The 26,567-nt window shown below is 29.2% G+C and overlaps 1 protein-coding gene across 1 annotated transcript; it reads left to right on the top strand.

The window, feature by feature from the left end:
- LOC111039973 (dynein heavy chain 7, axonemal-like) lies at positions 1-25,888 on the top strand. The gene is made up of 50 exons (XM_022323665.1): positions 1-284; positions 1,917-2,186; positions 3,348-3,580; positions 3,891-4,047; positions 4,690-4,839; positions 4,898-5,083; positions 5,152-5,522; positions 5,836-6,355; positions 6,414-6,617; positions 6,697-6,986; positions 7,049-7,171; positions 7,250-7,403; positions 7,464-8,127; positions 8,190-8,305; positions 8,678-8,956; positions 9,011-9,241; positions 9,345-9,510; positions 9,575-9,720; positions 10,493-10,741; positions 11,055-11,387; positions 11,477-11,656; positions 11,716-11,847; positions 11,905-12,333; positions 12,430-12,878; positions 12,943-13,090; positions 13,163-13,375; positions 13,447-13,761; positions 13,816-13,932; positions 14,832-14,972; positions 15,263-15,421; positions 15,660-15,889; positions 15,948-16,924; positions 16,992-17,220; positions 17,298-17,451; positions 17,528-17,661; positions 17,927-18,118; positions 18,191-18,596; positions 18,662-18,844; positions 19,898-20,081; positions 20,147-20,298; positions 21,410-21,559; positions 21,798-21,949; positions 22,052-22,431; positions 22,526-22,692; positions 22,782-22,790; positions 23,051-23,080; positions 24,075-24,309; positions 24,746-24,897; positions 24,974-25,111; positions 25,488-25,888. The coding sequence occupies exons 1-50, from the start codon at positions 156-158 to the stop codon at positions 25,839-25,841; spliced, it is 11,862 nt and encodes a 3,953-aa protein (XP_022179357.1). The 5' UTR covers positions 1-155; the 3' UTR covers positions 25,842-25,888.
- The last annotated feature ends 679 nt before the right edge of the window (positions 25,889-26,567 follow it).

Here is a 26,567-nt window from a genome sequence, read left to right on the forward strand (position 1 = left end):
TATACATAAATAATTGCAGTTGGCAATGTATTTTGATTCTTTAGGAACTATGTTGAATGTTAACTTACATATCGTAGGCACTTAATGTGTTAAACGGTACATACAAATCACGGATTTAATCATTTTCAGTTAAACGTTCAGCTAAAAAAATTATAATGTCTAAAAAAGTACGCAAAACTGATGAGGACTGTTTTGCATTGCCGGTAAAACGAAAAAAAAATCAGAATAAATCAACCAAAAAAACAAACGTCCACCACGGGTTTTCTGAGAAATCAATAAAAATGGTAACGATCATGTCTATCTTACTTATCCAAAACATGTCTTATTGCTTAACCTAATCGCTATCGCATGATCTATTGATGATTCAGCTGTCTATGGTTGATCCATTGCAACATTGAATATTAATATTAGGTACTATCCTGCCAATAAGGCGTATAAGGACAAATAGCATTTGTTATTAAGGAGAGGGAGGCTGATTGTATAGCACCTAAAGCTCCCTATTTTCACCTATGTTCCTAGTACCTACATAGTACATATTATACATTAAAGAATCATTAAATGTTTACATTTAAATGCAACTTTGCAATATAATATTAAAATGTGTTAAATGTTTTGGTATTACCAGTGGCGTACCTCTGTACACATCTATTTTCAATTGTGTGTGTGGGGGGGGGGGGGGGGAAGACCTATCAGTTTGCTGACCCAAAGAATTTTTACTCGCTTTGCTCAACATTTTTTAGTAATATATTAGATACATTGCTTACTATAAGTTGGAAGTTTATTTTTTATTTATATTAGTGTTTAATTCATACACCTATATAACTTTATTTAACTGTTCCTTTACTTATATATTGTTTTTTGAGTTGCTCATGCGAATATAAAAATATTAACAACTTATCATACTTTTACAGCACCCGCAAATACTTTACCCGAATAAGAAAAAAAAACTTTTTTTGACCTTCTATTCAAATTTCAAGTTTTTTTTGGACTGAGTGGAAAAAATTTTTTACCGCCGATAATTAAAAAAAACGAATGCAATTGTTAATTTTCTTGTGCCTATAAATAGCTCAAAAAGAGTCAAAATATTGAAAATGCAAATATAAACATTCGGTGAAAATTTCATGTACCTACGGTTATTTTTTTATGCACAACAAAATTCAAGATTTTATTAAAGAGTTATGATAATAATATCATGTTAACATTCTTCTTCGTATGTGCGAATCGCTTACTCACATGTGTAAAATAACATTTTTTACTCCTCGCCCTTAGACATAATTTTCAATTTAAGTATCACACTTTTTGCTAGTATGGTAATAATAAAATAAATAATAATAATAATAAAAGTAGTAATAGTAAAGTAGTAATAAAGTAGTAACACAGTCTACAATAGTTAGTAGTTACAGGCTATATTATAATCTAACCATTTATAATATTATAATAATATATGATACAGCCATAATATAGTATAATAACTACGTATTATTATCAACATAATATTATTGTAATTCGTATTTCGTAGTAGCATGGTTGTAGTGCAGTAGTGGAGTCATACTGGTTGCAGATATAAATCTTAATAAATACTATGACTATTTTTAGTTTTTACAGTTGAATTACTTATCATAAAAATAATTTTAAAAATGTAAAATTATTTGACAACTGGCTATAATATTTAATTGTTACGAAAGTCAAATTTAAATTAATTTTAATCCAACAAATTTTATGTTGATTGAATCTTATGATTTAATCGACTTAAATTTAAAAACAAAAACGTGGGGGGGGGGTGAGTCTTATTTTTTATAATTCTACGTGTAGTGAAAAAAATACCAAGGAGGATGTACGCCAATGGGTGGGTATTACCCATTACGAAGAGGCCATCCTTAGAGTTTATACTAATATTGTATTTTGTTTTTTGTTAGAAAGAAGCGAAAAAAGACCGTGAATGTCGAGAGGTGTTCCGCACAAATTTAGTGGATGAGTACTCTAAGTATTTAGATTCAGAAGACAATGCGGTATCGGACGAGAGCACATTTTTGAAATACTATTTTTTCATTACCCAAGGTGCTGAAGCTGACACTAATTATTTGGCTCCCATCGATCCACGAATAGTAAATGGTATACTTAGCAGATTGTCAGTCGAGTACCAAAAATCACCATTTTTACCGGAATTTAAAAACGAAATTCTTAACGTAAGCTTGTATTGTATAATATATAGGTACTGAATACTATAGGTAATATTAATAGTTGAGAAGTAGATAAACGGATTATTTAGACCAGTCTTAACGCGTTGAAAAAAGTAGTCTCACTTTAGCTCAAATTTGCTATTGTAGAAACATTTAATTTCTTTTGATTGATTGAACATTTAAAAATTAAAAGAAGAAGAAACTGCAGTGAAAGTCTGTCTATTTTATAGGCATATAGTAGGTATTGACTATTGAGTGCATGTTGTCAATGAGCTATGTAGGTATTACTGGTTTCTCCCAGCTTATCATTGTAATAGAATAGATACTTAAGTTATTACTTATTACATTTGATTTCAATGATGAAATACGAAATTCTGAGCGAAAACTGTCATGCGTTAGTCTCTATTTCTAAGGATATTTTATAATTTATACAACATCTATATTATTTACTGTGTGACTAGGATTAGAACCTACGCAAATAAAGACATCGGTAAACATTATTTTACTCATAAAAATAGTATTTTTAATTATGTTAAGTTTTACTATATAATATTAATATATGAATACTTATTTTATATAGTAACTATTAAGTTCTATTTAAATATAATTTGTTTATAATATATATTATATTATATAATAACATAATTACTTTTAGTTTTTTGTTAAAAAATTATTTTAAAAAGCTAAACAAAATTTCAAGCTTTAAATATTTATAAATAATTCAAATAGAAAGTAAAAATATTTTTGAAATTATATCATGTGTAGAAAATGATAAAATAAACATTTGGTTATTCGTTATTCGTATTTGAGTTACATAAAAATAATAAAATCGATATTGTCGTAAACGGGATAGGTACTGAGTAAAATGTATTCCCGTTTTCCAGTAATTTTCTGTTAGTCTTCACGATTACTTTGAATATTACTAAGAATTTTTACTTTGACCCTCCAACCATAGATCCAATTCGGCATTCACCACCAGAAACCACCCTTAAAGTTGATGGTTGAAACTTTACCTATTACCGCTCCAAAAGGTGATGTCATAGACACAAAAACACACTATGTTCAACACCTATTTGTTTCAATCCACCCCGTTCAGAATCAAAACCCCCCCAAAAAAGTTTTCTTAATGTATAATAACAATTTTTCACATATATTGGTTGTATGCAGGAATGTTATTTAAAAGCGATGAAAGAGGCTGTCGTAGCGTATTCATTGAACGATGTGTATGCGATACATAATAAATTACCGATACTAGACACTCCATTGCGAAAAGAGCTTCGAAAGGATAGTGCATTATGGAAGAAGTCAATGGTACGGGCCGCTTCGTTCCTTCGAGATAACTTGCACCAAGCCAACCCTTTGATAGCAGAAATGATCAAAATTTGGCACAGGAATTTTGAGTACGTCTATATAAAATATATTATTTTATAACCGTTTGAGGTTTATAAAGCTTATAATGGTGCTTAATTGAAAAATCACTTTGTTAGTATAATATAGTATCTCTAATCTCATTTAATTATTAATAATCAAGACAATTATTCTAAGTCTCAATAGGTATTTCAGTACCAAACTTGTAACTAAAGTAGAATAATTAACATTTTTTTTTTTTACTACAAATAAACACATTTAGATATCAAATTAATGTTACTTACCTAATTTTATAAATTATTTTAGACTAATTTATATATACGTCAATCATTATATTAACAGGCCAACCCAAGTATTTGATTATTCAGAAATGGCGGCCAGAGGTATTTTGAAATACACTTTACCCGAATATATGGTTTATGTACGGAAATGCATTGCTGACGCCAGTGTTTTTATGAGAATTAAATGGTTCGAAAGTGTACAGCAATTATTCCAACAAGTAATATTTAATTCTTAGAATAGGTACCTACCACATATAAATGTCCATATTTAAATTTAACCTGTAATATGTCTATGGTGTCTATATGTAGTAAATACTAATGTATTATAATACTATGATTTAAGATTTAGATATCAAATATAATTTATAGTAAATATTTACATAGGTTATATACTTATACATAGTATATACTATATATATATTATATAATATATGCGTTGATTTTGTCAACAATTTGTTTAACACATTAATTTCCTTATGAGCGGTTGAAATATATGATTTGGAATTTGGATACAACTAGATATCCAAACGTAAAATAACGATTTATCGGTTATCCATATTCCTCAAATGATTGTTTGTGCATAATTTTAAAAATATTAATCTTAGGGGAATTAATTGTTCAGAACGTAAAAATTCAGAAAACTTTTTCTGAATTATATTTAACTTCAACAGTATTATAGGTGGAAAATCATTTAAGTGTCCTGGGGGGCTAACATTTTTAACTTCGATATGACCGGGTAGCTTCGATCCCACACAATTATAAAAAGTTGTCGGTTTTTTTTTGGGGTGGGAGGGGTGGGGTGGTTTGTATGTTCAGTTGAAAATTATTAATTATTATTATATTAATTGTTTTTGTTTTAGACCAAACTTAGTCGTTTCATACCAAAGAAAGATAACATAAAAAAGCAAACTTCATTTTATAATTGTGTTGCATATATTATGAAAGTAAAATATGAAGAGTATGTGTACAAAATAATGCATGAATTTACGGAAGTTATGTGCAACCCAAAAGTATAAAACAATTTTTATTAATTTTTTTGGTTAACTATTTCATTCATTTTTGATTTAGACTAATCCTGGATTTGTAACAGATTTAATATATAGAAATACGATGTTACAATTTTATCCCACATTCCGAAAAATTCGGGATTTTATTATGTCTATTTATGATCAAATCAGAGAAATGGTTATGAATTTGGAACGCCTTGAACATAGATTATATAAGGATTATCCTTACACTATCAAAATTTTACAAGTACATGTTTAATAAAAAAACACACTAAACATTTCATATTATCATATTATATTTCTTAATATATATAGGTTAATATAGATATGAATATAGTAAATAAACAACGTAAAAAATTAACGTTGGTTTTGGACGATTATTGGGTATTGCCCGAATTAGTTATACACGATTTAGATGAACATCTTTATTTAATCAATGGACAAGCTCAAGATGAAATCGATAAATTTCTATCTACCGAACACACAATCGAAGAATATAAAAAATATGTGATTAATTATCATACAATTTCTTTAGATATACCAGTCGATGTTAGTCCTGAAATAGAAGTTGGAATATTTGAAGTACATCGTAGTGATACGATAAAGGCATTATGTAAGCAAGCAGAAAAATTGAAAAATATGATAGTCAGTCGAATGACAAGCACTTATTTAGCAATTGGAAAAAAGTAATTTCTATAATGTCTACAAATGTATATAGTAGATTCTGAGCAGATAAAGGAATGTATTATTTTTCCAATGATAATTTTTTGTTTGGATACCCTTTTGAGCAGAGAGAGTTGGTTTTTAAAATTGTTAAATTATAAATTTGAATTTTTTTTATTGTTTCAGTAATTTCCTTTTAGTTCGGAATCGTTTTTGAATGTGATGATTTATCCTTATATAATTAAAAATTATTATGTATGGATTTATCATTATTTTAAAAATGAGTATAAAATAGCACTTTTTGTTCTTAAGTTAAATATGTTCTCATTATTTTAGATTAAATGAAGAATATGCAACTTTACAAACTGTAGCCCTTACTCCGCCCAGAAATACTAGAGAGCTCGTGAATTTAAAAAAATATATAACAGATGTAAAAAATAATATGATTCCGGAGATGGAAGAACGAGCTAAAGTGGTGCTATCTTATGAATTATTTTTGTCAGATTACACTCTACTGACGGGTGTTGAATTAAAACAAAATGGAAAGACTTTTCAGTGGGTAGAACTAATTAATGTGGTTTTTGAGGAAAATACAAAAATGATTGAACAGAAAACAAAACAATTACAAGACTTCTTATTAAATCGTATTTATAAATTTAAAATTGAATTGGAAAATTATCAGAATCAAGTGGCCGAGTTTAAACAATTTGGAAACGTAGAGCTGTTATCTGTGTACTTGGATAAGGCGAATAGTCTAGATAATAAGTTAGGTAGTGCTTTAAGTACTATAGATGGATTTAACGAAGAAGAAAAACATTTTGGATGGAAAGAAAGTTCATATCCCTTAAGGAAAATAGTTAAGTTACTTAAAAATTAATTTGTTCATAGTTACTTAATGCAATTTGTTAATTAAGGTGGCAGATGCTTTAGCTCCATATAAAAAACTTTATGACAACTGCTCAGAGTTTTTAGAGAACTATGAAAAATGGATGAATGCTAAAATATGTACTTACGATCCAGAACAAATTGAACAAGATGTCACCATGTATTATCGTAACATTGTAAAATTAGAACGTACTTTTGTGGATTGTCCTGCGCCCTTAGCTATTGCTCTAGCGGTAATTTAAAATATTTTTTGTATTTTTCAAGTAAAACTGAAAATGAAATTATATAAAAAAAAATATATATTTTTATTAGGTAAAACAATCAGTTGAAGCATTTAAAGAACATATGGCTGTAGTTCTAACGTTAGGAAATCTAGGTTTAAAAGATCGCCACTGGGAAAAAATATCTGAAATAATTGGGTTTCCCTTGCATCCTAACCAAAATCTTTCACTATCAAAAATTATGGATTATAACTTGGATGAATTTGTACCAAAATTTGAAGTAGTCAGCGATGGCGCATCCAAAGAAACAGCTTTAGAAAAAAAATTACAAGCAATGGAAGAGGAATGGAAAGATTTATACTTTACATTAGTGCCACATAGGTTAATTGATTATAGTTGTACTCAACAAATATTACAATTTACAACAATACTAAATTTTTTAGAGATTCGGGTACTCATATATTATCTGGTGTAGACGATGTGCAACTGTTGCTTGATGATCATATACTAAAAACCACAACCATGAAAAATTCACCATTCATAAAACCGTTTGAAGAGAATATCAAGTAAATTATTTTTATAAATATTAATAAAATAGTAATTCAACAAAATATTTTATTATCATCTATTATTATTTTAATTAGAAATTGGGAAGCAAAATTACATCTCTTAAATGATATATTAGATTACTGGATTAAAGTCCAAATCACTTGGATGTATTTAGAGCCCATATTTTCCTCACCAGACATACAAACACAAATGCCTGAAGAATCCAGAAGATTCAATGTCGTCGATAAAGTATTTCTTTTTGTAAATATTAAAAACATTTTATATACTTAAAAAGTATTCTGAATTTAGGTTTGGAGAGATATGATAAAAGAAGCACAAAAAATAAAAAAAGTTATATTGTCTATAAATATTGATAAACTTTTAGACAAATTAAAAAAAAGCAATAGCTTATTGGAGTTGATTCAAAAAGGTCTTAATGATTATTTAGAAAAGAAACGGTTGTACTTCCCAAGATTTTTTTTCCTATCCAATGATGAACTTCTTGAAATTCTATCTGAAACAAAAGATCCGACGAGAGTGCAACCACATTTAAAAAAGTGTTTTGAAGGAATTGCCAAGCTAAAGTTTACCATTGAACAAGATGTAATTAGTATGATATCTAGCGAAGAAGAAATTATACATTTATCAATGGTTGTGGATACTGCAAGAGCTCGAGGTCAAGTTGAAAAATGGCTCGTAGATTTAGAAATATCTATGAAATTGACTGTACGTGAAGTAATTGAAAAAGCGTTAATTGCATATAAAAATACTTTAAGGCAAGAATGGGTCATCCAGTGGCCTGGACAAGCCGTTCTAGCTGTTTCTTGCACGCATTGGACATCCGAAGTCACACAAGCTATATTACGTTATCCTCTAGGTTTACCTCGATATTTGATGAAGTGCAATGATCAAATAGACAAAATAGTTAAATTAGTTCGAGGCGTCTTATCTCAACAAACTCGTTTAACTTTAGGTTAGATTTCAAATTAAATAAATTAATGAATAAAGTAGGTATTTATTTTATTTTTATCAAAGGAGCCTTAGTTGTAATGGATGTTCACGCAAAAGATGTCGTGGAAGATATGACTAGAAAAGATGTTCATAAGACAAATGATTTTAATTGGCTTTGTCAACTGCGATATTATTGGATAGTAAGCATATATTAATTAAACACAGTGGCGCACAGAAGTATTTTGAGAGCACATGCAACTAACAAAAGTGACCCACCCACCCATTTTTTATTTAAAAAAACGTTCTTTTGAACTGTTACTAATTGTTTACCTATACTTTATCTAGGTACCTATAACCATAGGCGTCTATACNTTTTATTTAAAAAAACGTTCTTTTGAACTGTTACTAATTGTTTACCTATACTTTATCTAGGTACCTATAACCATAGGCGTCTATACCTACCTAACCACCCACCCCCCACGAGAGCACATGCAGTTGCACCCCTTGCTAACCTATCTGGGCGCCACTGATTAAACAAACAACATATTAATAAATAACACTTAATATTTTAGGAAGGCGATTTGGATGCATTTATGATTAACGCTTCTCTAAGATATGGTTATGAATATCTTGGTAATTCACCAAGATTAGTAATTACACCCCTAACTGATCGTTGTTATCGTACTTTATTTTGTGCTTTACAACTAAATTTGGGAGGTGCGCCAGAAGGACCTGCTGGTACTGGAAAAACAGAGACTACAAAAGATTTAGCAAAAGCGGTATCTAAACAGTGTGTCGTATTCAATTGTTCGGATAGCATGGATTACATTGGTTTAGGAAAGTTTTTTAAAGTAAGATGAAGGAGATAGAATATTAACAAATTGTATGACTATTATTTCGTTAAGGGTTTATTGTCTTGTGGTGCCTGGGCGTGTTTTGATGAATTCAATCGTATTGAGTTGGAAGTATTATCGGTTGTTGCTCAACAAATATTAACCATTCAACGCGGTATACAAGCAGATCTAACTAGAATACATTTTGAAGGTTCTTCATTGATATTAGATAAAACTTGTGCTGTATTTATTACCATGAACCCTGGATATGCCGGACGCTCAGAGTTGCCTGATAATTTAAAAGTAATTACCTATTTTTATAAATTGATTGGGTTGTGAATCAGTTTAAGTCTTATTCATTTTTAGATGACTATTATTTTTAATTACATACAATTATTTTACGTAGGCGTTATTTCGTCCAGTAGCAATGATGGTACCAGATTATGCACTCATATCTGAAATAGTTTTGTACTCTCAAGGATTTAATTCAGCGCGGTCGTTATCAGTAAAAATAGTGGTGACTTATAAACTGTGTTCTGAACAACTCTCATCACAGAATCATTATGACTATGGTTAGTAAAATCGATGGACTTAAGACTATAGTCCATAAATATTTTAAAATAAATTTAATTGTAGGAATGAGAGCAGTGAAAACAGTTTTAACAGCGGCTGGTAATTTAAAATTAAAGTATCCAGAAGAAGACGAAAATATACTTATCCTGCGGTCTATCAATGATGTCAACTTACCAAAATTTCTCGGGCATGATATTCCTCTTTTTAAAGTAAAAAAAAAAATTAGTTTGATGTAGGTACTGCAAGTTGATTATTTTATCATAAACTACTTAGTATAATTTATTCGGTGGTTTTTTTATTTAAGACCGCGAATTTTATTTCCTAAACAATAAACATAATAAAAAATAACTTTTAGCACAAATAGATACTCTAATTTATATGAATAAAATACATTAAAAAAAATTTTTTTTTATTCCATTGACAACACTCAGTTTTAATTTTATAATCCAAAGCAGAACATATTTTGGAATACTTCGTCTCTTCGACACATAAAAATCAAAACTTGGACTAGTAGGTTATGTGATGAGCGGAGTTGATTACAGAAAAATGCTGGTCCATTACTCCACTCTTAATAATTTAAAACTCGTCTGAATTTCGATTTTTATGCATAAAAAATACTCCAAATGGTTGTTTGCTTCGGATATTAAAATAAAATTTGTATAATGTTGTGGCCTATAAATGTAAAAACTTATAAAATTATAACTGTACTTCTTTTCGAACATTTACGTTAATTTTTTTTGAAATAATAGATATTTTATATTAATGAATCACATTGTATACAATAAATTATGATGTTTCCTTTAATATTTGAGATGAAAATATTTTAACTATGACTAAATAGTTATTTTACCTATATAGATTATATATTAGTATAATATAATGTTAAGAGTTTTAAAAAAAGTAAAATTATATATAATACAAAAATCATTCTGAATTTTATCCTAGTTTATGTTATAAAATTGTAGTTACATTTATTTGCAGGGATTAGTATCAGATTTATTTCCTGGTATTGTGCTACCACAACCAGATTATGAAATATTAAATATGTGTGTTGAAGAATCATGTAAAAAATTAAATCTTCAGTGTACATCGTACTTCTTAGAGAAAATACAACAAATTTATGAAATGATGATTGTAAGGCATGGTTTTATGATAGTAGGACTGCCATTTAGTGGTAAAACCTCGGCATATAGGGTACTTGCAGGTGCATTAGCAATTATTGAAGAAAAGGTATGTAAATCAATTATGTAAAATCTAAATTAAATACATAAGTTCCCTATTACCTTATTTTAAACAACAGAAATATTATTTTTAATACTTACTTCAATTTATATTTCTTAAAAAATTAGTAATTAAGTAAATAGTCAACCATAATTAACAATTCCAAATTCCATATTAAAGGTAGTACTGGTTTACATAGAGATAAAAAATTAATAAGTTTAAAAATTATATAACTTCTTTACTATTTCTATGTCACTGTATAAAAAATGTATAGCTTTTAATAATACAATGCATTCGATTAAAATTTAGTTTGTTTTGTTAGAAATTAATGGATGAACATAAAGTTGAAATTATGGTTATTAATCCAAAGTCAATAACTTTGGGTCAATTGTACGGTCAATTTGATATGATATCACATGAGTGGTTCGATGGTATTATAGCTGTTGGATTCCGACAATTTGCATCATCTGAAAACTTGAATAGAAAATGGCTGTTGTTTGATGGTCCAGTTGATGCGATATGGATTGAAAGTATGAATACGGTACTCGATGACAACAAAAAACTTTGCTTAATATCTGGTGAAATCATTCAACTTGCTAATACAACTAATTTGATATTTGAACCAATGGATTTAGATGTAGCATCCCCTGCAACGGTAAATCTGCAACAAATTTGGTTATATTATTATTTTTACCAAGTATCAAGTGTTCACTAAAAATAGTCCAAAAATAATTTTTTTAATAGGTATCTAGATGTGGAATGATTTTAATGGAACCAACTGCATTAGGTTGGGAATGTTTATTGCAATCATGGATTAAGCAGCTATCATCAAACATAACTTCTCATTACAAACAGATGTTGCAATCACTTATTTTGAGATTTAGCTATCCGATTTTATACTTCATAAGACGATGCAATATTACAGTATTAGGCACTTAAATAAATAATTATCACTTGTACTTTATGTTTTAATTTTTGTTTAGGAAGTTTTTCCGTCCAACGATTCAAATCTTATTAGATCATTAACAAATATTTGTGAAACGTTTATGGATTTATATAGTAATGAAGAACACATGAAGGCAGTTTCGCAATCTGATCTTAGAGCTCAGCTTGAAGTGATTTTAAATTATATCAAAAATTGTTTAGTTCAATACAAAAATTAAATTTTTCAGGGTATATTTTTCTTTTCGTGTATTTGGTCAATGGGAGCAACTCTTGATGCACCGAGTCGAGCCAAATTTAATATTTTGTTTCGAGCATTATTGGAAAACAAATTTCCTAATAAAGTCACCCGATCTTTCAAATTACCTATTGAACTATGTTCTTCTCCGAAAAAAGCTTACACAAATTTTCCTCCTAAAGAATATTCAGTCTTCGATTATAGATATATTTTAGAAGGTCAAGGTAAAGGAGAGTGGAAGCTGTGGTCAGATTATGTAACAGAAGCACCACCTATACCTCAAGGCATACCTTTCAATGATATTTTAGTGCCAACAATTGATGTAATTAGACATCAAGTTATTATGTCAATGTTGATTAAACATAATTTGCCAATGATGACGGTTGGAAAAACTGGAACTGGAAAATCAACGTACATCATGGTAATAAATATATAAAAAACGTATATGTATATTTAAATAGATATATAGTTTTAGATATTGTATATTATTTAATATATATTTGTTTAATTATTTCAGAACTACTTATTCAAAAAAATTGATAAAACTTTATATCAATCTTCATTTATTAATTTCTCAGCGCATACATCGGCTAATTTAACTCAAGATATAATTATGAATAAGCTAATCAAGAGAAGACGAGGGATATTTGGTCCTCCAGTTGGTACAAAGTGTATTATCTTTATTGATGACATTAGCATGCCCCAAAAAGAATATTACGGGGCTCAGCCACCCATTGAACTTTTAAGGCAGTTCTTAGATAAATTTCCGTGGTATGACCGTAAAGAGCTTGTGCCAATGGCTCTTCAAGATGTATTATTAATTTGTGCTATGGGTCCACCATCGACAGGAAATACAGTTTCTCCAAGGTTTAGTCGACATTTTAATGTTGTAGTTATAAACGAGTTCGATGATTCAACCATGGTATCGATATTTAGTAAAATACTATTATGGCACTTAGATACAAGGTATGGAAATTTGAAGTACCTATAAAGTATAAATGTTTCATATGTTAATTTGTTTTATATTTAGAGGTTTTAGCAGAGAGTTTGATTTGTGCATGCATCAGTTAGTTAATTCAACATTGGAACTTCATAAGAAAAGCATCATTCATTTACTTCCAACTCCTTCTAAATCACATTATTTATTCAATTTGAGAGATTTTTCAAAAGTCATACAGGTTCAATATTTCAACTATTAATACAAATGTGAACTAAAAAAAGTAGGTAATTAACATGAATATTATTTTAAGGGGGTTATGTTTTCTGTTCCTGAAACTATTGAAGATGCCATTGCTATGAAACGACTCTGGATTCACGAAATTCTTAGGGTATATTATGATCGATTGGTAGATGACTCCGACTGTTCGTGGTTTTTTCAAAACCTAAGTGCAGTTTGCAAAGGGATTTTAAAAGAAAATATAAATGATATATTCAGTCATTTAATTAATGGGCCAAATGAAACTGTAAATTTAAATTAATATCGAATTATTGTATGAATTAAAATATATAGCTAAAATATATTATCAAATTATAGGTGGGTCAAAATGAATTAAGACAGTTGATTTATTGCGATTTTTCCAATCCCAAAGCGGACACTAGAAATTATATGGAAGTACACAATTTGAATAACCTTCGAATAATCGTTGAAGGATACTTAAATGAATTTAATAACATGAGCAAGAAACCCATGCATCTAGTTTTATTTAGATTTGCTATTGAACATCTTTCACGGATTTGTCGAATTCTAAAGCAACCTCGAGGACACGCTTTACTAGTTGGGTTGGGGGGATCAGGCCGCCAGTCACTAACAAGGCTTGCTGCTCACATATCAGAATATGATTTGTTTCAGGTTCAACAATTATAATTACCTTTTTAATTTGATAATATGTATGGTTAAATTTAGGTACAAATGACGCGTTTGTATGGAACTAATGAATGGCAAGAAGATTTGAAAAATATACTTGGGCGTGCAGTATCTAGTTTAGACCAACATGTTGTATTTTTATTCAACGACTCCGAAGTAAATTGTATTTATTTATTTTATTTGCATAGTTCATATGAAGACGGACATTTATAAAACATATGATAAAATATGAAGTAATTTTAATGATGACTAATGAATAGTTATGGATAATTATGAGGAATTTAAGGCTAAGGAGCGTGCAATTATGCTGCCCGTCCTCAGTAGGGTGAGGTTACAACTTACAAGTGAGATGATAGGGAATTGTGTATAAACCCCCAACAAAATATTCTGGAGCATTAATGGATGCATTAAACAAGGACCTGTTGAAGTTTAGATCAGTTTCAATCGTGAGAGACGGATAAAGAGGATTGGCATTTTTAGAATTGTTGAGTGTCGCGTTATAGCAGTTGCAAGTAGAAGTACATGGAAGGTGCTAGTACAAGCACTGCTGGGTACCATCGATGCTCGCTTTTTTTCAACCGCCACTAACCACGGGAGAGGAACAACGTGATTAGGTTGACTTTCCCACGGTCCCGTTATGAGGAGAGGTAGAGCGGAAGAATAGGAATTGAGCCGTCTGGACGTACGGTCCAGCGCAAAGGCCAAGCTCTTCGTTTTGTAACTCAATATTGTGTTGGTATGACGATATATTTTTCATAAAATATTAAACGGTCGTTGGATGAAATGTTTTCAGTAGGTACCGTGTTACAAAACGAATAGTGATTAATGAGGCCTTTGCAGCAGTGGCGTCCAGCCGGCTCAGTCCCTTGTCCTGCCTCTCTTTGTGGAATAGCCTTGTGAGTACTTACTTGTAATACGGAATGAGGCAAGTTTAGAAGAATTTAGGTATCACACATTTGAGTATTTAATACCTATAAATATTAATAAATACATTTTTAAGATTTGATTTTGTATTTATATTTTTTTTTATAAAAATATGATTGTAATTTGTTTAGATTAAAATGGAAAGTATGGTAGAAGATATAAATAACTTATTAAATTCAGGAGAAGTACCAAATTTGTATACAATAGACGAAAAGATAGAACTGTGCGATAAAATCCTTCTTATAGACAAGCAGCGTGACAAATCTATCCAGGTATTATTGTATATTATATTATATCTTAGAAAGTTAAAACTCAGTGGCTACTATCCTAAAAATAAGTGTTAATATTTCTGGAGACCTATCAGACAATAATCCCTAGAATTACTAAGCATTAATAATTCTAAAATATTCAAAATTTACCATCTAAATCTCAGTACTCAAAATTAAAACCTTACAAATAAATTTTTTATGTACTGCGAAGGCAGCACTTAAACCACAAAATAACAACCATCACTATCTTTTTTTATTTTATTGGAAATACTAGTCATTATTATTTTTATTAGACTGATGGAAGTATGACAGCTGTATTTAACTATTTTATTCAAATTGTGAAAGAACAACTGCATGTAGTATTAGCTTTCAGTCCAATTGGAAATGATTTTCGTACAAGAATAAGAAAGTTCCCATCATTAGTTCAATGTTGTACCATTAATTGGTTTCAGGTAAAGATTTTATTTCCATAATATTTTAACATTTTTTTTTTTTGTAATTATTGAATTTGACAAAAGAATATTCAATTATTATTTAATATTTAACAGGCTCTTTTTCTGCATAGGTATTATATGTAATATTATACTACATGATGCTAATTATTTAAAATTATTTGTTTTATTTGGTTTCAAATATTACACTTTACTCTATCAATAGACTAAAATATTACTAAATTACGTTTATCTACAGAACTGGCCATCAGATGCTTTGTTGGCTGTAGCAACAAATTTCTTAGACGCAATTGATTTAACTGAACATGAACGAAATGTTTGCGTTACTATGTGTCAAAAGTTTCATTTATCGTCTCAAAATTTATCTATCGAATTTGAAGTTAGATCACAACGTAAAACGTATGTTACTCCTACGTTATATTTAGAACTAATGTCTACTTTTAAAGATCTATTGGGGAAAAAAAGACAGTAAGTACATTGTTTAAAACAGATAATTGTTTATTGTATCGAAAAATTACTTTAATAGGGAGATTTTAATGGCAAAACGTCGATATGAAGTAGGTTTAGAAAAATTACAAACTGCTGCTGATGATATATCAATAATGCAAGAAGAATTAAAAGACTTACAACCAAAAATTATGGTTGCGGCAGCAGAGGTAAAAGTTATAATGCAAAAAGTTGAAAAAGAAAACATAGAAATTTCCAAAGTAAAACAAATAATTAAAAAAGATGAAGAAGAAGCTCAGGAAACAGCAGAAGGAGCGCAAAAGATCAAAGACGAGTGTGATCTTCACATGGAAGCTGCGAGACCAGCATTAAATAATGCTTTAGCGGCACTCAATACCTTGACACCTAATGACATCACTTTTGTAAAATCTATGAAAAATCCACCAAGGCCAGTAAAATTAGCTATGGAAGCTGTGTGCATTATTAAAGATGTGAAACCTGAAAAAATCATGGATCCAACTACTGGGAAAACAACAGATGATTATTGGGTAGCATCAAAAAAACTGTTAAATGATATGAAATTTTTAGAGCATTTAATCAATTTTGATAAAGACAATATTCCACCAAAAATAATGAAAGTTATCAATGAAAGATATATAAATAACCCCGAATTTGATCCTAATAAAATAAAATATGCTTCGGTTGCTGCCGAAGGATTGTGTAAATGGATAATAGCCATGTCAAGTTATGATGTTGTAGCAAAAGAAGTTGCACCAAAAAAATTAGCACTTGCAGAAGCTGAGGCAGTATATAATAATGCAATGAGTGCACTAAATGGTAAACGTGAACAGCTTGCTGAAGTTGAAAAAAAAATGAAAGCTGTTCAAGAAGATCTTGAAGAAAATGAACATAAAATGAAAGCATTTCAGGATGAAGCTAATAATGTGCAAACGAAACTTCAGCGAGCTGAAGAATTAATTGGTGGTTTAGGTGGTGAAAAACAACGATGGGCACAAATGGCAATAGATCTTGGAAAGTCATACCTAAATCTTACAGGTTAATAAGACAATTCATAAAATAATCGTTTTCAAGGATGAAAAATTTTAATTAAACCTATTTTTAGGAGATATATTGCTAAGTTCTGGTATCATTGCATATTTGGGTCCATTTACTATGGATTTTCGAAATAAACAAATAAAACAATGGCTTCAAGACATAGTCAATAATGATTTAGTGTGTGCAAAAAATTATCAACTAAGTACTGTTCTAGGAAATGCAGTTGATATCAGAGCATGGAACATAGCTGGACTACCTACAGACTTATTCTCTACAGATAATGGAATCATTGTAGTGTAAGTTAATATCTTTTAAACAATTAGTAAATAAGTATATATTCTATTTTATTATTGATTGAATTGTTTTACCGTAGAAATTCTAGACGATCAGCGCTTATGATTGATCCTCAATCTCAAGCAAACAAATGGATAAAAAATATGGAGGCAGATAATTCATTAAGTATTATACGATTCACTACTCCGAATTATACAAAAATATTAGAACATGCTATAGCCAATGGAACACCTGTAAGAATATAATTGAAAACAAATACTAGCATTAAAATAAATATGTGCCAATCATAAAACCATAAAAAATTAACAGGTATTGTTGGAAAATATTTATGAAGAATTAGATCCCGTTTTGGACCCTGTGTTATTATCTCAAGTGTTTATATGTGGAGGCACATATTGTTTAAAATTAGGAGAAACAATTGTTGAGTTTAATGATAGATTCAGGTAATACTGCGTTTAATTGTTTACTCTTTATTACAATTTGATATTAATTATTAATAATTAATACATAAGAATTAGTATTTATATTATACTTTGTTCAACGTTGAGAGAACGGCGCGACGACAATCGGTTTTTATGCGCAGTCTCTTAAGACTCCGTAAGGGAACCGGTTTCGATAGCTGCCCTGTGCACAGGATCTGCGTGTTCTACCGCTGAACAGACTATAGAATTATAAACAAATAAAGTTTTTTATAATGATTACATTTAGGCTATACATTACAACAAAGCTTAGAAATCCTCACTACTTGCCAGATATATCAGTTAAAGTAGTTCTTTTAAACTTTGTGATAACTCCAATTGGGTTTGAAGATCAGTTATTAGGTGTAGTCGTTGCTAAAGATAGACCTGATTTAGAAGCAGAAAAAAATCAGCTTATAATACAAGGAGCTGAAAATGCCAAGTAAACAACAATTTAAATATTGTCCATTTGTAATAATTAAATAAATAAACATTGTGTCTGTGTCGTTTTTAGATCATTAAAAGATATTGAAGATAAAATTTTGCAAGTTTTAAGTTCTTCTGAAGGTAATATCTTAGAAGACGAAGAAGCTGTAAATATATTAAGTTCATCAAAAACTCTTGCTAATGAAATTGAAGTTAAACAATCAAAGGCCAAAATTACTGAACGAACTATCGATAAAACTAGACACCAATACAAACCTGTTGCTACATATTCTACAACACTGTTTTTTATAATTGATTCATTAACTAACATTGATCCAATGTATCAATATTCACTAACATGGTTTATAAATTTGTTTGTGATGTCTATAGAAAATAGTCCTAAATATGAAAAAATTGAAGAACGTACAAAAGCACTAACAAACCATTTCACTTATTCTTTGTATGTCAATATATGCAGAAGTTTATTCGAAAAAGTTATTATTCAGTTTTATTTTAAGTGCAAACTCTTTAAAATAATTCATTTATTTTGTTTTTATAGGATAAACTTCTATTTTCGTTAATTATGGCTGTCAGATTATCGTCAGAAATAAATCCCGAAGAGTGGCTTTTTTTTTTGACCGGAGGCGTAAGCTTAGATAATCAAATAACAAATAAAATTAGTTGGCTTCAAGACATAAGATGGGATGAACTTTGCAGACTTGATAACCTACCAAAATTTAAAGTATGTTAAACTTTTTAAGATTATTATTTAAGCAATCGCAATTATTTTAAGTCAAATATTTTAAAGGCACATTTTATAAAATATATACTAACAATTATTTTACTTAATATATCATTAGATAGTAGGGACTAGTATGTATTGTAGTGGTATATTAATGGTCTTCTACTCTTTTTTTTAAATTCTGTGTATCCTTTATAAATCTTTTTTTTAAACTTTTGAATAGTAAATCGTCACACGGCACTGTGAATTACGAATACACACAATCATTGTAACACAACTAACAAAACCAACAAACCACTAAAGTAATGAAACAAATGTTTTTCATAACTAAAATATATTAACATTAAATTGGTAGGAGCTAGCTAATATACTTATTGTTTAAATATATTAAGTGCAACAATAATTTATGCTACAGCAATAGTCTGATATCTTAATAAATAATAATAACTTATATATCTTACTATATGAATTAGGAACGATACCTATAACCGATAACTAATTATGTAATATTTAACAGATAATAATGAATCACTGTCATTATTCTTTTAATCCGTTTAAAAAATATATATATTATATAACATACTAATTGTGAGACTGCGGACGTCTGTTGTGTACCTATAATATTAAATATTATTTAAAATTGTATTATACTATCATAGCTTTAAAAGTTTAACTATTATTTATTATTTGTTAACCATACTAACTTCTCCTTTCATAGAAAAATTTTTTTTATGAAAGTTCGTTGAACTTTATTCAACAGACATTATTTTAGTAATGATGTTTATTTATATAGATGTTAAATAAACTAATATGACTAATTTGAACGTAAAAACCAATAATGGGGAGTATTGATTTAGAGAAAATTGTATAAGTAACCCAAATTTTTTTTTTAATACCTATTACGTTTTGTATTGTATGAAAGCTATAGGGATATTGGCTTTTCTAAATATGTTAGTCAATTTTCACTTACGAATTTAAGGAATAAATAATAAATAATATGTTCTAAATATGGTGGCTGCGGCTGTTCTTTAACCTAAAATTTCAAAATCAAAGAATATAAGAGTTGATTTTGAGAACAATGAAGATAAATGGAAACAGATTTATGATTCACCTGAACCACATTTGATGGATTTCCCGGAACCTTGGAACACGGATTTAAACTATTTTCAAAAGTGCATCGTATTACGGATCATTAGATATGACAAAATAGTACCTGCAATTCAATACCTTATATCAAGTAACCTATATGAATACTTTATTACTTATACAAAATACATAAACGTGTTTTTCACTTGTTTTTAGATGAATCAATTTTGGAAAGTAAATATATTGAACCGCCGCCGTTTGATTTAGCTGCATCTTTTGAAAGTTCAAATTGTGTGACTCCTTTAATATTCATTCTAACTCCTGGCGCTGATCCTACATCAATGTTAATTAAATATGCTGATAAAATGGTAAATTTAACTGAGCACAATTGTTTTATAGTAAACCTTTTAACCTTAATGCATGTACATAAAGACGGCGTAAAAGTAACAAAAACACGGGCAAGTATAGGTAGGTATTAGGTAACCGCTTTGTCGTACAGACATAAAGTTGTGTAGGACGTAGAAGTTGAATAATCCTCCGTCCTCGTACCTATTGATCAAGTTACCTTCTGTAATGAATGTGATAAATTTTAATTCAATGATAAATCATTGCATACGAAAGACCATTTTGAGTGGAGACGATCGATCTGTAAGCATATTTTTACGCGTGAATATCGAAGTTCGTCAAAGCTCATATATACAATAATATTGTAGATTTGCGAGTTTACTCAACTTTTTCTTTCAATGTTCAGGATTAACAACTTTTTAGGAATCTTGAATTGCATTTGCAAGCTTTATGACCAAGCATAATATGTTTTTATAAAAACACCAAAAAATAATCAAACATTTTAAATATGTATAAATAACTCAAAAAAAGTATAAAAATATTATCATAATATTTTAAAAATTATAATACCATCTATAGAAAATGCAATTATATACATTTGGCGAGTATTTCAAGTAACTGGTTTCAATAAAAACATTTATTTTGAAAACAGTCGAAAACTGATTTAGCTTAAAAATTTACTTTTTTCCCGATTTTTGTTTTGTTTTTCATAATTTTTTTGAAAAGTACCGGGCTTTTTTTTTTATTAATTTTCGATCCTCAAAGAACCAACTAGGTACTTTCACATGACTACCGAAAAAAAATTATAAATTGAAGAATTTTTTTTGTGGTGTTAGTGACACAATACCACAATAAATACTAAAAATAAAAAATCAATGAACATTGTAAATTCAATATAGTCCTGCAGGCTTCGCTCAGAATCTAAAATTGTATAGAAAAAAGTTGATTCTGAATTTTGATTTAAATTTTAGTTTAAATCTTTGTTGCTAGTATTACATCTTCTGCCTTTCATAAGTAAAATATTATCATAACTCATCACTTATGGGTCATAATCATAAATATTAAATTGATTGTTACAATATTCTGAATTGTATATACACGTCATAATTTAATTTAAATGGTTGTAAATTTCAGGGCTTTGGTTATCGTTTAACATCATTGTCATTAGGTCAAGGTCAAGGCCCCATAGCTACAAGATTAATTGAAGAAGCAATAAGAACAGGCAATTGGGTATTGTTGCAAAACTGTCATTTAGCCAAAAGTTTTATGCCTGAACTTGAAAAGGTTAGTCAATTGTTAAAAAAAAAATCTTATTCATAACTTTATCATATAAAATTTAAATTTTAAGTTTCATTTAAATTAGATACTTATATGACTTATGAATTATGACTAATTATATGAGATATAGATAGCATTATAATAATAACAATAACGGCCGCCTTGTGTCGTTCATTTAATTTTAATCACTGCTAATTATTAATTAATAATTGATATATGAATATTTAAATGTAAACCTATTTAGATTTGTGAAAGTTTTTCGGTCGAAAATACTAATTCTGAGTTTAGACTTTGGTTAACATCTTATCCCGTGGAATATTTTTCTGTGTCTGTACTTCAAAATAGCGTTAAGATGACTAATGAACCACCAAAAGGACTTCGGGCCAATATACATAGGTAGGTATTATAATATACTATGGATATATTTAAATTTTAGATAGGTACGTTTTCAAATATTTGTGGTGTTATTTTAATTATTATTTAACGTGCATTTTTCAGATCATTTACTAGTGATCCGATTACAAATGAAGAATTTTTCGAGGGTTGTAAAGTGCAAGGTGTAAGTTTTAAGAAACTGATCTTCAGCCTGTGCTTCTTTCATGCATTGGTCCAAGAACGTCGCAATTATGGTCCAATCGGATGGAATAGACTGTACGAGTTCAACGAAACTGACCTGAGAATCAGTGTAGTGCAATTGCAGAATTTTTTGAACGAATATCCAAACGTCCAGTTCGATGCCTTGCGTTATCTTACCGGTGAATGCAACTACGGTGGACGTGTAACAGACGATTGGGATCGTCGTTGTTTGACCACATGTCTACACAAATTTTACACTAAATCGGTTATTAAAACGGATAGTTTCAAGTTTGATAAGGCTGGTAAGACAATATTATTGCATTTTAATTATGCGATGAAAAATATCTATTGTTATGCACGTAACCGTGTACTTTCAATGTGTTTTTGTTATTCTAGGAGTTTATTGCTGTCCTGATTCAAAAGAATACGACCAAATCTTAGAACACATTCAAGGATTTCCGTTGGTCACAAAACCTGAGATTTTTGGTCTGCATGAAAATGCTGATCTCATTAGAGAGCGGCAAGAGAGCGAATTGATTCTTAATTCCGTTCTTAAGACCCAAGTAAATTAATTGTTTTAGTTAATAATTTAATTTACATGCAATTATTTATGCCATTTGTTTTTAAAAATTACTTTCATTGCCACATATAGGACCGAGTCGTGAGTAACATTAATATTATTAAGTATTAACTATCAAGCTGTAAAATTGTTTATGTATTCATAACAAAAATTATCCAACAATATAAATCATTACATTTATTTACATTTTTATTGCATTTTAGGAGTAGCTAGTATAAATAATATTTTTCACTTTCTGTTCTAATTATTATTAGCAGGTTCCTATATATTTATTATTTTTGAGTAACCATTGTATATCTGTATTATCTATTTTATTTTATCATGCTGCTATTATACATTAGGATTTATGGGAAAAATTTCAATTTAATAACGTAAGTATCAACAACTTAAATTTAAATTTAAATTTAAATCATCCTTGGTAGGTAATCATTTATAACCACCAAATTAGTAAATACTAGGGTTCGGATTTCGATGCATTTGCATCTTTTTTTGGAATGCTTGACACAATACTTGCCAAGATACAAATGTGTTTCAAGTACCCACTTAGCTAGCAATACATTTTTTTGATGCATTTTTTTAAACTTTTTAGGGCATTATTTACTGTTTTAAGTCATTAACCCTTTCTGGTAATAATGCGAAAAAAAATAATATATATACCTATAAATATTGTACTAAATCAATTTAATAGTAATAACAACACTTTAATCTGGTTTTTAAATTAAACGATCGACAAATTTATCTCGATTTTTGAAGAAATCTTGGGCCAATTTCGGAGAATCTTTTAGAGTTTTTGAGTCATAAATGAATTTGTTAAAAGGTTGGCTATTAGGTCATTTAAATTCGAGCCCTATAATAATCACTATAAATGATATAGGTAAGTCCAAAGTGTCAAAGTACTACTGTACTTGCTAGGTCGCGAATACTTCTACAGTTCTACTACATTTAAGTACAATGTAGGCACCTACCTACTTATTGCGGAACGCGAATCGTGAGCACTTATATAACGAATTATCTTCTTCAGTCTGTTTTTTTTTTTATTGGTCTTGAGCCCGGCAACTATTCCCATTACCTATTGTAGGTGTTACGGTTTTTGTGGGGTATTGGTGCGGTTGTTTTGGCAACTCATGTATGTGTGGCAAGGCTTTAAACACCAAGCCACTTTATAGCTGTTTGTATTACTTAATCAAAACCATAATAAATCACCCAGTAATGTGTTATGCTACATTGTTAAGACGAGAATGGCTCATTTGATATTTGAATTTATTACTATTTTTTAAAACCGTACCTACTACCTCCAGATAGGAATAATTGCAAATAATTTAGTTTTTATATCTAAGTTTAAAGCAATTTTTGTGGATTTTGCAGGACTCAAAAACTGCCGGCGGCAAAGGAGTATCGTCCGAAGATCTGATTTTGACATTTTCCACAGACGTACTTAACAAATTACCAAACAATTTTGACGTTACACTCGCTCTCGAAAAATATCCTACCACTTACAATCAATCTATGAATACAGTTCTGGTGCAAGAAATGGGTCGGTTTAACAAACTATTAGATGTCATTAAATTTAGCCTGGCAAACTTACAGAGAAGTGTTAAAGGTACTGTTAAACCTGATATTATTGCATGTCAGTGATCTACCTACCTACTATTTAATTTGATTTACCTATTGAATATTTTTCAACTATATTTTTAATTTATAAATACATTTAAAAATATTATACATTCATTTTTATTTCCATCTGTTAATTTTATTTAAAAGACTACATTCTAAATCTATCCTAATAGAATACCTATTCTTGTATCTTTTAAATATCTGGTAGGTAATTACCACAAAAACAAGCTACCTAAATCAACAATTTCTTGTTTAACATTAAAAAATATTAAGTTACTTATGAATAACAATATTGCATCTTTTACTTACTATTTAGTGATACAATATCAAAAATCAATATTGTAATTAGCTTAAATATTAATTATATAATTCAAATTCTTAGTTTTGATTAGAGTAAGACTTAATTGTTATTTTATGTCTAGGATTAATTTTAATGTCTAATGAATTAGAAGAAGTCTATCACAGTATCTTAGTAAGTAAAATTCCTGTGGTTTGGGCTAATAGTTCATATCCATCACTAAAACCATTGGGAAGTTATATTAAAGATTTCTTGCAGCGATTGGCATTTTTACAGGCAAGTAAATTAAATTCTAATTCTATGATTATTTACTATCATATATCACATTGAATGATTTGAATTTTTGTTATAGAAATGGTATGTTCATGGTACTCCAAATTCTTTTTGGATTTCCGGCTTATATTTTACACAAGCATTTTTAACCGGATCCCAACAAAATTATGCAAGAAAGTATCAGATTCCTATAGATTTGTTGACCTTTGATTATAAGGTAAATGGCACTCTTTTAAACATACAAGCATATATTAGGATAAAACTCAATAACAAAGTTCAAATGAAACATAGTTCTAATACCAATAGCTCCCTTACACACTTAAAATCTGAAGTTGGTAAGTGTATTATAAACTGGTGGTAATAGTCACAATCAGGGCCTAAAAGTTTTAAAAAGTAACCATAATGGCTTAATGCTACCATCTGTTACTATGTAAAAGTTTGTCCTGTGTGAATGTATACGTATTATGTGTTTATAAATAAATAAATTGTGGAATGATGGAGTGTAGAGTTTTGTCACCTCTTTTTTAAAACTTTTTAAGTACTGGTAATATTGTTTTTACTACTAAATTGTTTACATAAAATTATGTTTCTAGATAATGGATAGAAATATGACAGTAAATTCAGCACCAGAAAATGGTGTTTATATTTATGGACTATTTTTGGATGGGGCCAGGTGGAGTAATAAAAAATCAAGTCTTAAAGAGTGTAAGTTAAAACAACTATACTCCAGGATGCCAATAATTCACATGATACCAATAAAAAAAGAAGATTTAAAATTCGACACTGTTTATTTATGTCCATTGTACAAAACGGCTGAAAGAAAAGGGACATTATCAACAACAGGGCATTCAACTAACTTTGTTATTGCTTTATTGGTACCAACAATTAAACAGCCAGAACACTGGATAATGAGAGGAGTTGCTCTACTATGTCAACTATCGCAATAAACCTGTATTTATAATTTGTTGTAATACAATTTAGATTTTGATCAAGACAATGTGTTTTTTATTATTTTTTTTATTACACTTTTAAGGTAGAAAAAATGATTTGATTTGATACTTTGAAGGGTGTTACCAAATTGTATCCATCTAACCTAGCCCTGGTGAGGAGTAAAATATCCTCAGTACTTTTCAAAATAATCAGGAATTACAAAAAAAATATACTTACATCAATTATTAACATTTTTATATTCCCGTGACTGACATTATTTATTTGTTTATTATAGTATAATGTCTATGAATTCACTCTAACCTTCTTAATATTGAAAGTGTAACACCCCCTCAACGTTAGAAGGACCCAAGGTATCATGCTTCTCGCTACAAGATAAACCCTAAGTCCAAAATAACCTTAAAGTAATGAAGCAAATCAAAGAGGGCCTAGAAAATATTCAGTATTCTTACCTAGATGTTATAAAAAACAAATCCACTCTAGCCACCGTGGATATCAAACATCTACTTCAACAGAACACCAAGTGAACTCCTCTAAAAAACACCACACCTATATTATGTAACAAAAACTTAATCATATCAAAAAACTTCCCAATTCCACAGTAAAAACACAGGCACATTAAAAATGGTTAACTCTGTAAGACCACAAAACCGCTCCCAAATTTTAGTTCTATCTACACAGCAGAAGGACCGGAAATTTTTTATGTTCTGGACCCTATAAAAAAG

The sequence above is a fragment of the Myzus persicae genome, unplaced genomic scaffold (genome assembly GCF_001856785.1).
Source record: "Myzus persicae strain clone G006 unplaced genomic scaffold, MPER_G0061.0, whole genome shotgun sequence".
Taxonomy (NCBI): domain Eukaryota; kingdom Metazoa; phylum Arthropoda; class Insecta; order Hemiptera; family Aphididae; genus Myzus; species Myzus persicae.